The sequence below is a fragment of the Fusarium subglutinans genome (genome assembly GCF_013396075.1).
Source record: "Fusarium subglutinans strain NRRL 66333 chromosome Unknown NRRL66333_c0000089, whole genome shotgun sequence".
Classification (NCBI taxonomy): Eukaryota; Fungi; Ascomycota; class Sordariomycetes; order Hypocreales; family Nectriaceae; genus Fusarium; species Fusarium subglutinans.
The window spans coordinates 53218-67363 of record NW_023502152.1 but is presented as its reverse complement, the minus strand read 5'-3'; the positions used below and the strand labels follow the sequence as shown (position 1 = coordinate 67363).

At 48.9% G+C, this 14146-nt stretch overlaps 3 protein-coding genes across 3 annotated transcripts; 1 reads left to right on the top strand and 2 right to left on the bottom strand.

The window, feature by feature from the left end:
• Positions 1-2: 2 nt before the first annotated feature.
• FSUBG_7162 (uncharacterized protein) lies at positions 3-1904 on the bottom strand (the record flags this gene model as incomplete). Its single annotated transcript, XM_036685438.1, has 3 exons — positions 3-620; positions 675-1658; positions 1707-1904. 3 exons carry the CDS (start codon positions 1902-1904, stop codon positions 3-5), a joined length of 1800 nt encoding a protein of 599 aa, XP_036537306.1.
• Positions 1905-2873: 969 nt separating this feature from the next.
• On the bottom strand, positions 2874-5815 carry FSUBG_7161 (transcription activator acu-15; the record flags this gene model as incomplete). The annotated part of the gene is made up of 7 exons (XM_036685437.1): positions 2874-2962; positions 3015-3716; positions 3768-4486; positions 4540-4591; positions 4643-4673; positions 4920-5205; positions 5640-5815. 7 exons carry the CDS (start codon positions 5813-5815, stop codon positions 2874-2876), a joined length of 2055 nt encoding a protein of 684 aa, XP_036537305.1.
• Positions 5816-9458: 3643 nt separating this feature from the next.
• On the top strand, positions 9459-10226 carry FSUBG_7160 (uncharacterized protein; the record flags this gene model as incomplete). The annotated part of the gene is made up of 1 exon (XM_036685436.1): positions 9459-10226. The coding sequence occupies one exon, from the start codon at positions 9459-9461 to the stop codon at positions 10224-10226; it is 768 nt and encodes a 255-aa protein (XP_036537304.1).
• Positions 10227-14146: the final 3920 nt, after the last annotated feature.

The window sequence follows — 14146 nt, the reverse complement described above, 5'->3', positions numbered from 1 at the left end:
GTTTAGTTCTTGGTATCCCCCAGGACATCGCTGGCATTGGACCCGGAGTTTGAAGGGGTATAGTCGGAGCAGCCGGGAGTGTATCGGCATCCATCTGCTACAACCGACGAGTCGCGCTCATCGTCGTCATAAGCAGGAAGGTTGTCATCAGTCTCCATGAAGCCGGGGTATGCTGTGGCAGCAGTGTGGTGCGAGGGATGGGGAGGAACAGGGGGACCGGCAGCGTAGCTATAGGAACGAGCATGGCTGTGCTGGCCCTCCTCAGCAGCGACGATGCCCTCAACCATTTGAGCAGCCTCACGGAAGGAAGCAATCTCCTCTTCCATGGTAACGCTGCTGCAGGAAGATGATCGTCGGCGTCGCTCACCGTTAAGCATAGCCTCCTTCTCATCATCTTCGTTCTCGATCCATCGGGTAACAAAGGCACGGTAAGCAGCCTTAAGAGCAGAGTTCTTACGACGCTCGTCGCGAGTTTGGCGGAATGCCCGGCGGATAGCACGACGAGCCTCTGGGCTGAGACGCGCTACACGGCGGTGAATGTAGGCGATGGCAATAGCACAGAAAAGAGCGAGAGCAATGGTCACAATTCCAAGGATGACAATGATGGGATGGTGAGGAGGCTGAAGAGCAGTTAGCGGAACGAATTCGATTTCTGATTGAGGTTTTAGACTTACAGGTGGAGGAGGATGGCCTTCATGATCCTCGGCACGGAAACCACCGTGGCCATGCTCAGGTCTCTCATGATGAGGCTTGCCCCGGTGGTGAGGAGGGGGTGGAGGAGGAGGGTTTCCGTGGTGAGGATCGCAGGGGCAAGGAGCGCACATAGGAGGGGGAGGGTGACCTCCAGGGAAGGGGAAGGGAGGACGACCATGATGAGGGGGCGGCGGGGGGTGAGGAGTTCCATGATGAGGAGGATGAGGGCCCCGGTGAGTACCGTTTCCATGATGAGGGCCATGGTGAGGACCATGCGGGCCATGGTGAGGTGGGTGATGTCCAAATATGCTATCGTAGAATCTGTGAGCCGAGTGTCGCACCTTCTCACCAACAGTGTGCAGAACACACTGCACACCATCACACTGCTTGATCTTCTTCATAGTCGAGGGGGGTGGAGGAGGATATTGCTTGCCCAGCTTCTTAGCAACGGATGCCTCCCTCTCTTTCACCAGTTCCTCAAGCTGAAGAATCTGCTTGTGCAAAGCATTCAATTCCATAAGCTCAACCTGAAGTTCCTCCTCCGGGTCCTGGAAATCGTGGTCCGGGTACTCCCAGATTGGGGGTGATGTAGAGGCGGATTTGTCGTCAGAGGAGGACTGCTTGTCCTTGCTGAAAGGCATTGACAGGCTCCAGACATAGGCGGCATTTCCAACATCGGAGATTCGAACTGGCGCGGTTTGTTTGAAGGTCATCCAGAAGGAAGCCTCCTCTGAAAGAGCCATGTCGTCGAGGGCCTTGACATTGAAGCGCATAGACTGGCCGAAGGGGAACTCTTTGGGACCGATGCATTCGAAATCCCAGTCTGCTGAAATAGTGGTCTCATTGTTGATGAGGAAAGATCCGACACCGCGACCCTTGGCGTCTTGCTTGAGGGGTTCGCCATTGAGGGTGATGCTGGCTGGGCCACAGACTTCTTCTGATTCCTCCACATCAAATCGTAGTGTCTATTACATGTTAGTTCATGGCATTGTGATCAAGTCTCAAAGACGGACCAGAGGATAGGATTCGGATTCGCTCAAGGGGAGCTTGACTGTGACGAAGGCTGAGGGTGTGACATCGAGAGCTGAGGGGAGAAATCCCATGGGAGGAGGAGGCGGCGGCGGAGGAGGAGGAGGAGGAGGATGGTGAGGTCCATGAGCCAACACCAACGTCGGTGCTAGCACCATGGCAGCCTGAGCAAGGCCGCGCATAGTGAAGTGTGAAGGTCGAAAATCTCTCTCGTTAGGTATCGTAGGCCACTGAGCAGTATCAACTGCAAAAACCCCTCTTACACAGACAGCAGAGCAGGGAATGTAACGCAGGCAGCCACGCTACAAAGAAGCTTAAGGCAGAATGATACGAAAATGAGACAAGGAGGGAAAGGATCAATAATTCAAAGAAGGGAAAAAAGAATTAAGAGCAAATACGAGACGAGCTGAGTCGAGGTGATGACATGCCCGTGGAAATGAGTGCGAAAAAGCCCACGCGACTAGACGGGATGTGGGAGCCTGGCCACGCGGATGCCTCCCAAAACAGGCCCTGTAATGGCCCTGTAACGCAGGACGGCTTAGGCACTGAAACAGCTCTGGAGCCCTGTTGAGTATAGCCTGGCTGACGGCCTTATCTTGAAAGGGTCGGGCGACGCAATCAATCAACCCACACTTTAAGCGAGTGGCCAATCATTAACCATGAGCTGACGAGTCCATCCTTCAGCCCCCGGCCGAGTCTTTGGTGTCGTGAGTGGGGCATAACGGCATCGGCAATTCCCTTGCCTCGATTGTCTTGGCAATATTTGAGTATGGCAATGCCTTCAATATTTTCAAGACTGCCAATAAATCATTACCATAATGTTTCCTTCCATTTGCTTGTGGTTACTGACAACTTGGATAGTTCATTCATCAGACATATATCCCAAGAAATTCAAACAAACACAACATCAGAGAACAACGAAGAAGCATTATAATACTCTCTTTAGTATGCATATATTGTGATAAGCTCTATTTATCTTCTAGCATGCATTTGAAACTCACAGCTTGAATATCAAACAATATGGCCTTCGGTATGTACATGCCTTGCTAGATATCTGCTGACGTGCTGGACCAATGCTACCCCTGAATATGCTTCACGACTCATTCAGTCGTCAGCCAGAACACTTTTATACAAACAGACAACTGCCTCATTCATACCAGAAAGTCACTCAAAACCTGCACTCGGGTCCTCGCTACCTCAGAGTCTTCGCCCATAACCTGCATGATCTGGATCATGCGTGCTGTTGACATGTTAGCAGGGAGGCCGGGAACAACAAAGGCATCAAGACTCACTTATATCAGCTTTTGCCCTGACAAGGAGAGGGTCTCTTGCCATCATATCTGCACCACCTGGTTCTCGAGCAGCCTCCTTCAGGACATTCCCGATACAGAGCGCCTCCAAGAAAGCTCGGTGATTGAACACCCACCAAACACGTGCTTCTATCTCAAGAAGGGCGAAAAGAAGGAAGAAAGCTGTAATGGCGTCGTGCGCTGCCTCCAATGTACCACGAACATTGACAGGAACATCGGGGCTCTCGGAAGCATGAACAAGCATCAAGTTATGGAAGTAGTTGCTCGTCAAGAACAGGGTCTGACGAACTACCCTCTTATTGGTTTTTGCAAGCGCCGTGATACTATCAGGATCCCAAGACCGGAAGACATCAGGGAACGAGCGGTAAACAGCTCGGAAGTCAGCAATTAGCTTAGACTTATGCCTCGCCGTAGTGCAGATTGGTAGGTCTAATGATCTTGGCGAGCAGATCGTCTCCTGAACCAAGTTGGCCAAAGTCCAAGAGCCCCGAATATATGCCGTATCTGTTGGGTCGCTATTTGCAATCGAGGAGCCATCGTCAAGTAGGTCTTCCACGGAAACATCTGTATGTGTCGCAGACGGTGGCAGCGAGAGTAAGACGGTCAAGAAAGTATCTTGCAGAAGTACCGCTTGCCAGACCTTACGACGCTGCTGCTTCTCGAACAGGGTGGCATTTGGAGTCACTGAAAGAAATCAGTATGAGAAAGGAGCAAATCAAGAAAACAGTCACCCACCAATATTTGGATCTCTATGAAGACCCATAGCATAAGCTTGCCGAATTAGAATACCTGCAAATGCCCATCCATCCGAAGCATGGTTGTCGTTTATAAGGAAGTAAACTAGCAATACCATAGCCTGAATTGACCTTAACGATGCACTGCTAAGATATGATGCGATACGGAGAGATTGGTTGCTAGCCGAAGCATAGAACTCTGCTGTCTGCCTGCGCTCCTGCGGGGATGTAGTCGATGTTACAAACTGAGTTCCCAGGGCCAGCATGACAAAGATTAATGCAATGAAGGATGGATCTGTATCGGTCTTTTCTTGCTGATTCATTTGCCAGAAGTGTTCGTAGTCTGCATAGAATGTCTGGCGATGTATCATGGGATACACGGGGTCAACGCATTCGAAGTATCGGCTAAGCAGTATATCGGCTTGAATCTTGTCTGGAAGCACCGAGATAACCTCGGGCAAGCCCCCTTCACAGGTCCAGTAGTTGGCAAACGGGTGCTCAGACCCGATACCAAAAACATTACTTGCAGAAGGCAAGGAATAAGGGACGTTCGACAGAAGGCCGATGGAGAGAGCAACAGCGCCACGCGAGGTTGCCCTGGGATCATTCGACATACCCCTATCTGCGATATTTGGAATGGGTGACTTCCCACTGGAACCAGACTTCTTCTTTGGGGGTTTTGTCATACGGCGACCATTGGCGGCTGACCTGGTGGTCTCCCTACTTGATTGTTAAACCAGAACATATAGTTACTCAGTCGGGAGGCTTCATACTCGAGAAGGTTTGCGACATGGGCATATCGGCATTCAGTCTGTCGTTTTATACCTAGCTAAATGTTAGTATAAAACCAGCAAAACAACATCCGGGTGCACTTACAGGCAAGACAATGAGGTCGACCTCTGTCACACTTTGAATAATGTCAGTAATGTATCCAGGAAATTTAACTCACTCTCACGCAACAGAAGGAAAGGAGCGGGATAGATTGGGCATGTTCAGACAACCCAGGATGATCAAATTCCATACTGAGCCATAATGTCGGGGTAAAGTGGGCTCATCTCACATGGGGAACAGGAGCATGGAGTAGAGATGAGTGAGATGATATGCAGACAGCACAACACAACATGAGAAAACACATTCGATAGAATTGTCGTACCTTGGTCTTGCGCTCTACACATTCATGGCATGAAAGAGTTGGTTTGTTGCGCTTTTGCTTCTTCTTTGGAGGTTCTTCTCCATCCACGGGTGTCGACGCGTCTTGGTCATCCGCGTCAGGGAGATAATCGCCATGAGGATGCCTTGATGTCGTTGAAGCTGATGCTGAAGGTAAACGGTGGGAGATGGATGCAGGGGATGTTGAGGCCGACCCTGGTGTCAAAGCCGAGGATGGTGGGTGAGTTCCGGGAAGAGGGAGAGTCGGATGTGAGGCAACGGGACCGGGACTATACGTAGATGTAGAATGTTGAGGCGGCAGATGCGAGGGCGAAGGATTTGAGAGAGATGGTGGTGGTTGGTGATGAGTGTGACGCGGAAGCGCCCGCTGTGATAGATCCATTGACGATGATACAAAGCTCACCAAAATGTTCGGTCCAGTGGATGAGCGCCTTTTTTGAGGATATTACAGGCACGTCAATCAGACGTTGCAGAGTGGGAGCTGGATCTGAAAGAAAATGGGGCCGAGATCTGGGATTTACCTGGACCGAAAAGAAGTTCGATTGGATCCAGAGCTGGAGCTGGAGCTGGGACTGGAGCTTTAGCTATTGCTGGAGCTGGAGCTCTGATAGCTCTTGGCTGGGGATAGCTTTAGGTTTAGGTGGAAGATCCCGGGAATAATGACTGGAATCTGAGCTGATACGAGTTGCTGATTTAAACTGACGCGGGAATGATTTTATGTCGCCGGAACTCGGCTGATGGCAGTGGGCGGCGCTGGAAATAACGGCCGGATATGGGCAGCCGCGGCAGGGCAGCGGCAGCGGTAGCGGTAGCGGCAGTAGCTGGGGTAGAGTGACCAGACGGCAGAGAGTTTGTTAGCCCTGGGCGATATAAAAGCATTAGAACAGCCGTAACGGTAGGTAGAAAACGACTGATGATGACGGTTGGCGGGAGCAGTCAGTGACGGATATAGTGAGAGCAGGTACTGTATTCGCGTTCGTAGGGCCAGAGCGTAAAAGAGCCTCTTAAAGTGCAGTATCAATCCAGGGGAATAACAAGGTCGAAATGGAACCGAAAAAGAAAGAGAGAGACCCCGGAAAAGAAAAGGGAATTGCGAAATGGGACAGTAGAGGAAAAAGAGTCAAAAATAAGAGGAGTGATGCCCTGGGCGTATGAAAAAAAGGCGGGGGCGGAGCAAGTAACAAAGTGGAAATGGCAACAGCACTCTAGAAAGTGCGTTTTTACTACCTAGTACTGTAGGTACCTTTCCACCGGGAGACCCCTAACTTACCATGCCTCTAATGGCAGTTGTATGCGTTAGGTACGGATTTTGCGCCCGCTGGCGCGTGGTTTTTTGTCTTCCGTACCTGCCCAAGATCAAGGGTAACAACAAATTTCATCCATCCACCTCAGAAATCGCGGCTGTTTTTCTTCATCTTACATGTATCTTTTTCGCGTACACCCGTCTGATCGATGTTAGACCCTTCTAGGGGTATCCATGCGTTCTACGACTCAGGCCATACTTACTCAGATGACGCCCTACGCATTGTCAAAGTGAAGACTATCACCAACTACCAGACTGCCTACGGATAGCTACCGAATCTTGACTTGGCTTCATTTCGTTGTCCTTGTCGGCTTCTTGCACATGACTAAGACTCAGTAAGACTCTGGCGTTCTTCTTCCAACCACACTCGATCGCCATGAGCAACCACCATTGGACGCCAGATCTACAACTATCGATACAAATCGAAATCACTTCTGACAGGCGCAAATGATTGCAGCAAATTGTTGACGCCCAATTAGTGCGAATGGGAAACTACCGAACTCCCCTAATGCAACTAGCCCGCAGCCATGTTCCGTCGAAACCTTTTCTTAGACTCCGTCCGTTCATTACTCGATACAAAGGGGTAAATAACATCAGACTATGAATCCAGGTTTCCTTCATTCTCTAACATGTCCGTCTGATCTACTTGGGGTCTCCCACCTCGCTTCGAAACAAGAATTGGCCATCCCACTCTTCAAGCGAGGCCTTTCACTTTCAGCCTCCTTTTTCGACTCTAGGCTCGGTCAGGTACCCCTTCAAGTGGTACTCCGTGACTATCAAGAGCTAAACGGTGCACGGATCGACCGAGGACTCCGTTAATGGTTGAAGGCCTCGTCAACAAGTGCCGACTCGGTCAGCTAGTACGGAGTACGGACGTTGTCGCTCGATTCGCAGACTTGACACAAAAAGTGTGCAGATCTGTATATGGAACCCTACCAGCATATTCTCATATTTTATTCCAACCTTTGTTTAGGGACATCGTGAAATGTCACCATTGGATTTGAGCGACCCTTAGGGAAATAACATGCAATATGGCTGGCCCAGGCCCAGGGTCTTTTTTAACTAAAAGCTCATGGCCAAGTTACGATCATCTCCACTTCCCTGAGCGCCGCTCTAGCCTTGACTTACTGAGGTAATTCAAAATATCTCACTGTGAGACATACATGCAGGCTTGGTCAAAATGCCATGCCAGAGCAGAAATACGGTAGTTAATTTGAACATGGGCGAGTGTCTGCGCGATTAGTGCAACCGAAGTAGTCAACCATGCTTCGAGGTCCTTGCTATCTCAGAAGAATTCGTTTGAAACTTCTCACATCAGCTCATACATATATCACCCCAGCGGATTGACCGGTACTCGAAAAGCGACGCTGATTAAATTGCAACGCAGAAACTTGGAGTTAGAGGACAGGCCGAGAAACCATGTTAAGGTTGGGTAGTTCTGAATGGGCCGCATCTGAAAACGATCGTCGCAGAAGCAAGACCAACCCGATCCCAACAGTCCGGCACCCTGGTAAAGTCGGGCGCCAGCAGCTTTGGTTCAAAGCCAAGTCTTCTGGTCGACCGCCTTGAGGAAATACATCGCTCCGACAAGTCCCAGTCGATCTCCGTGCCTGAGACGAGCAACTCCAGCTTTCTCCGCTAAAGCTGACCTACCAGAGCTGCCGGACAAATCCCAGTCGTTGATAGTCAAACTCAATATCAACTGCGCCCCTGTCAACGGAAACGGAACGGAACACATGAACACTTCCTTGATCTTCCCTTTCTTGTATGCCGCGTTCCATCAAATCCCTACTCTCAACTCTAAATCTCCCTTGGACTCCTCTCGCTGGCTCATGACGTCTTGTCTGATCACCAAGAATGTAGCGGCAGTTGGCAGTTGGGCTACTGTGCATCAACTTACGTACAAGGTAAGCTTCGAGAAAGAATGAGAGAAGCGATGTCGATCCTTTTCTTCTCTTTTCTTTTCTTTTCCTCTTGATCGGAGTCCCCCGAAGCACTACCCTTCTTCTCCCAACACACCAAACACGAGACAATAGTGGCCAAGTTACGTATGGGAAAATGTCAAGAAGCGCCATTTTTGTTGGTCGATCCCCCCCCCTCCCCCCAACTCATTCAAGATTATCTCCCTACATTACGATAGCGACGACGGCAATTCGTAGTTTCGTAACAGCCCCCTGTTCGCGTCACCAACTTCCGCTGGTATTGCCGCTCCCTCCCACCAGCCTCCGTCCGCTGCTAGCCTCCCTAGGGCCCCGGACCCCAGACGGTCTAGAACATTCAGAGAGAACTTCGTTGACCAATCCGAGGCGGAGCTCATGACGTACGCAATGTCCTTTTTTGTATTGGACAGAATACCCTGCGGCAAGTGACAACGTTCTTTGCCAACATTGGCTCTTGACTTGGAGCGGCCACCTCGTCATATTCTTTGCGTAAAGTAGCTTGCATATGGCGATGTCTTTTTTGGTAGTAATTAGAGCTGTTGAACCCTGGCCGGATGCATCCCCTGGAATGTCAACAGTTGTTGAACAATTGTGATGAGTATCTGTGCTAATGAGTTCGCAGGCTAATTAGTCATGAACTGCAGGATCAGACAAGGTCAAGCGAGCCTAGCAGAGTCATGAGCTATCTTGAATTATATTTTCCATGACTAGTTGTCAACTTCATGATGCAAATCACCAGTGTGTTACGTTGCAGCGAGAAAGACCAAGCTTAACACTATAAAACCTAAATGGTGATACTACGGGTTTATAAAACGATCGTAAAAGTACGACCCGAGGGCGGAAATATTCTGGATATGTGGGTGGATCATTATTGGCTCAGCGGCTACCTACTAACCTAGACTAAGGTGTTGTAAAAGGCATGAATCCTGTGATGATTCATTCGTTTCGCTACCCTACCCGTTATTTGGCATGGGAATTGGCTTGAGGTAGATGCCATACCGCTGGCAATCCAGCAGTTGACTCTTTGGCATATGCTCCGTTCAACTGCTGTCGTAATGACTCATAGATCGATATTCCGATTATTGACCTATGATGCTGTATGTTGAAGTGGGGGTTGACGACCTTAACACTCCTCACCAGCTTTCACTCACAACTACCTCACGACGGTCAAGTGCGGCAACAAGGTTCCCGCGACATCTCACAATTCTCATTGCCAATGAGCCCTGTAGCGCGACCCATCCAGCGAACAACCCAGATTCTCAGCCACCTTCAACACACAATGTCGGCACATCACCCGATACCAGCAGCGCCATGGCGCTCAGCTTTTCTATCACACGTTGATAAGATGGAATCTCCAACTTTCATGCTCAGCACCCTCCACCACCGTGGCTCTTCGGTCACTCCTCGTTCCCGTACCGTCGTGTATCGAGGCACGTGGGCCGAGATTCCCGTCAACCCCAAGAACCAGGCACCTCTCAACCCCTCTCTCTACGAGAGTGACCTTCTCACCATCACCACTGACGCTCGTATGGAAAAAGTCCCTGAACTATCAACTGACGGAGAGAATATCCCACAGTCTGGCGGCGGTGGGCCTGTTGAAGCGGTCTTCTGGGTCGTAGAGACCAAGACTCAGTGGCGTCTACGTGGCCGCGCCTATCTTCTTGGCCAAGATATCGATGATCCATCAGCCTCACACGTCAGGCAAGAGATAGAAAAGCACATGCGCCTCAAAAACAATGACGACTCGGGTTCCTGGAACTGGGGTAAAGAGATCACTGCACATTTCGGAAACTTGAGCCCTGGCATGCGAGGGTCTTTCCGAAATCCTCCTCCGGGTACAAAGCGAGACGAAAAGCCCGCCCCTGGACTCGGACTCGGTCAGAAAGTCGACGATCTAGATGACGAGATTGCAAGAAAGAACTTCCGTGTTGTGGTGATTGTGCCGGAGGAGGTGGACCAGGTTGACCTAAGTGATCCCGAGGATGGCAGGAGATGGAATTACCAGTTGAAGGATGGTTCCTGGGAGAAGACTGAGCTGTGGCCTTGAATCCGCACAACAGCAGAGATAATGTTGAGCTGCCATATATGAAGGTCGTCAGAAACTATCCCATATACAGACCTGACTGACTCGGCGAACGGTGTGTAGATTGGAGGGGCCAATACTCACCTGTCTTCCGTGAACTGTTACTACGAGTCAGAACTATATCAAGGCCTATAGAACCATCCCTTGGGTTCTCTATATTCAACTAGAATTGTCAACAGAGCCAGATGGTTGATTAGGCATGCGAGTGCTCTGTGATATAGGGGACGATAGATTAGCTATGTCGTTTATAACCCGAATAATAATAGAGAGTAAAAGGTTACAAGAGTTTGTAAACTCAGGTTGCATGTCCTTGAGGATTTGTCCTGGCGCTCATAGTGTTCAGTTTAAGTTGGGTGGCTGTCTTCGTGTAGTAGTGTCGAAGCCGAGAAACACTGGTTCACTGAAGTAGCAACCGACTAAGTCCTGACACCTTGTACTATAATTAGAGCAGAGGGGTACTGTGTATGCATTGGTATTGTGTTCTTCGTTGCTCATTAGATCCAAGAACGTGCTTTCGTTGAGCATTAGACAGGAAGAATGAACTTGCACGATCAAAACATCCAACAACTGCTTCACTGCCTATACGGCACCAAGGAGCTGAAGAGAAGCAGAAAGAATCAATATATATATCAGAACGATACAACTCAAACAGTCCTTGTATGTATCGTATCATTGGCGCGACGAAGTTGTAACTGGGCCTGTTGGTGAGACTGGATAGGGAGTCTTGCTATTTTCAAATACCTACACGATGTAGCAAACAGTAAAGAAACATAAAGAATGAGCAATTGCTTCTAATTTGTGTCTGTTGTACTGAGAAACAACTACTAATAGAATGGCAGTATCCCAAGGCATACCCATGACCCCCTCTTCGCCTTGTCTGAACTCGGGAAAATCCACATTATACCACTGGACTAACTCAAATATAGAACAAAATACAAGGAATTGGAATGTAAAGGTTTCGCCCACAACCTGTTATTGTTCATGTTACTTGTCTACGCCTCATCAAGGCAAACACCGAGTGTGTAAGCCAACTACCACTGAGACCCCCGTTCACACTCGATAATACAGTTCTGTAACTTTTAGGAACACGAACCAAGCTCCTGGTATAGACTTGATTCAGTCATTTATTCTCAGATTCTAGCTGTAGTCGTAGATGTTGAACTCACCATCTCCTTATGTTCATTGACCAGATGGGGTCAGAACCGGACACCAGTGTGAGAACACTGCTCTGACTTATAAATATTTAATTGCAATTGTGTATATATCTATCATAGTTACGTTGAAGCTCAGACACAGCCGACCAGAGGGTGCGACCATGGTGCAGACTCATGATATATCTGATTTGCAACAAGGCTAATCCAGCAATCTCAAGACTGGGACTCTGAAAGTATAACCTCGGATACGTGATAACACTGGCAATAGAAAACGAGTTACTAGCCTTATTCGCCCAGTGATTTGTACGTACGGATAGATGTGCTCGCAAACATTAACTTATTGATATCGATCGCCTTTTCTCAATCTCGACTGTGGTTTTCCTGAATCAGGACCCTAATTCGTATTACACAGCCCTGTAATCCGTGCGAGACATTCTGAGGTCAAAGCATAAGACCAGTCATTATCGTGTCATAATGTTAGGGTCAATTGCATGCTGTCCAGCAATTTCCGTTACATGAACATCGCACGACCACGTCAGCAATTCTGCGAAGAATACACCCAAAACTGTGCTCAGACACGGATTTCCTATTATGAAGGATTATACGCCAAGGGTTTTAAAACTGGTGCCTAGCTCAACGAGTAACATATGCACGTAAGTGATCGCCGCTACAAACCTGTGTCAGAATACTTGATGGGAATTACTCCACCAGCAGGAAGACAACACGAGACCCGTAAGATCAAAGATCTGCGATCCGATCAACCGAGTTTATCTAGTAATTTATGGGTAGTCGCCGTCGTAATACCCGTCAAGGACCGGACTGCTACCCACGGCTATGCGGAACGAGATATTACGCATCACCTTTCACTCTCTATCCGAAAAGGAGTTGTTTATACGAACGATGCGGTGAAGGGAAGTGCTCATGCAGCCGTTCATACCTATCAGTCGAATATGCAAGGTAGATGCATGGCCAAGGTAAGTCAGCATGTCTGATCTTGATTCTCTTCAAGCATCAAGCAATGGGTGTTGTTGCGATTGGGGGCTGTAATGAAAGAGGTGGGGGACGGGAGTGACTGTTCTAGAAAGATGCATAATGCAATCTATCATAAATTTCTGATGAGCGTTCTCACTGGTCGTTGACTCGTCTATAGGCGCTCGCGGAAGCATGTCTCAGTTGCTGCGATTTCACTTCCGCTCTGTCTTGCTGAGAATAGATACGACGGATGTTGTTCTGTATGTGGAACGGACCTCATATACTTTCTTATGCATCAGTATCAAGCAGTCAGAGCAGCATTGGCGGTTCAAGTATGCAACTTGGCGAGACTGCAACTCTCGACTGCAACTCTCGACTGCAACTCTCTGATTGTAATTCTCGAGTTCCGCATCCGTGAAAGTGCGTGTTTCAACCCCTGTTCATCACAACAGAAGTACTCCGACAAATTGCGGGAGAGGCTGGGGGAGCTACAGGGTATTATTCCAGCTACCTTACCTACTTACGTAGGTAGTATGTAAGAGTGTGTCAGTGTCCAATTGATACTCTGTCAATACAACTCGCAACCACAAATAGAGACACCTCCGATCCTTGAACTGCACATCTTGCTCACGGCGATTTCTTGTTTCGAACAAGTTTCGTAGAGTCGGTCCGCCTCCGTTGGCGAAGGAGTTTTGCTTGCGTGTAACCTCCGAATATGCACAGCAGGACAAGGGTTACAGATGCAAGCCAAGCTTTGGAGGAGGCGGCCCGCACTTGGTTGGGCGCTTACACGACTTGAACTGCGTAAGGCTAGAGTGAAGGTTAGGCGAGTCCCTATATCGTATTATGGTGTGCAAAGACACGTGCGAAACGTTAAATAATCTTCAAGCATGGTGGCCCTGTGAAAGGTCTGTTGTAATTGGTGTTGGTAGACATGCACGTAAATCTCCATCTGTCAAGCCGAGGCATGACATGACACCACACGATAACTGGCAAGATTCAATCATCTTGGCCTAACAAAGTCAACGAGTTTGTGTGACCAGTGAGTTTGCAATCACTATGTGTGTATACATAGGTAAGCGGAGCGTTTCACCCCCTCAAGTCATGCCACACCCACGCTAATGGGCGGGTAACACGCGGGATCGATCCGGGGAGGATGAGTTTTTCCTGTAAGGGTTTAGCATCTGATGATGGCCGATGGTTCGGCGAACTTTCATGTAAGGCATGACAACCCGAGGAAACCCTTAGAAGTAAAGCTGTCGAAAGCTCGGTACGGAACAAACTGGGGTCGAAGAGCGAGGCTCAAAATAGAGCTTGAACTTAACTACCGAGGTGCTCTGTGTGCTTGTGATCACTATAGTGCTGACATTTGAGTCCTCAGAATCAGATGGTGTTGAGTAGCAGTGCGTTGTAAGATTGTATGTATGTCGGCACTTTCATACGGCAAGGAAACATTGTATGTGCCTCTTGGACACATCATCACCAAACTCATATATGTAGGCTGTAAGTGTATTGACTTATACAATATAGTAGTACGAATAGGCTGTTGCAATTAGTGTGCTGAGTGATTGTTATCGTACCCACGGCCCCCACTAACATCTGCCGAATACTCTCTACTGCCCGAGCCTCAACATATCGAGCGGCCGCCCTGGGGCCTTACCCTGCTAATACCGAAACCCATACGCCGCTCACGATAACCTTGACCAGCAATGGGTCATCTGTCATCACATTCAGAGTTTCTAGTACCAGTAGTGATGA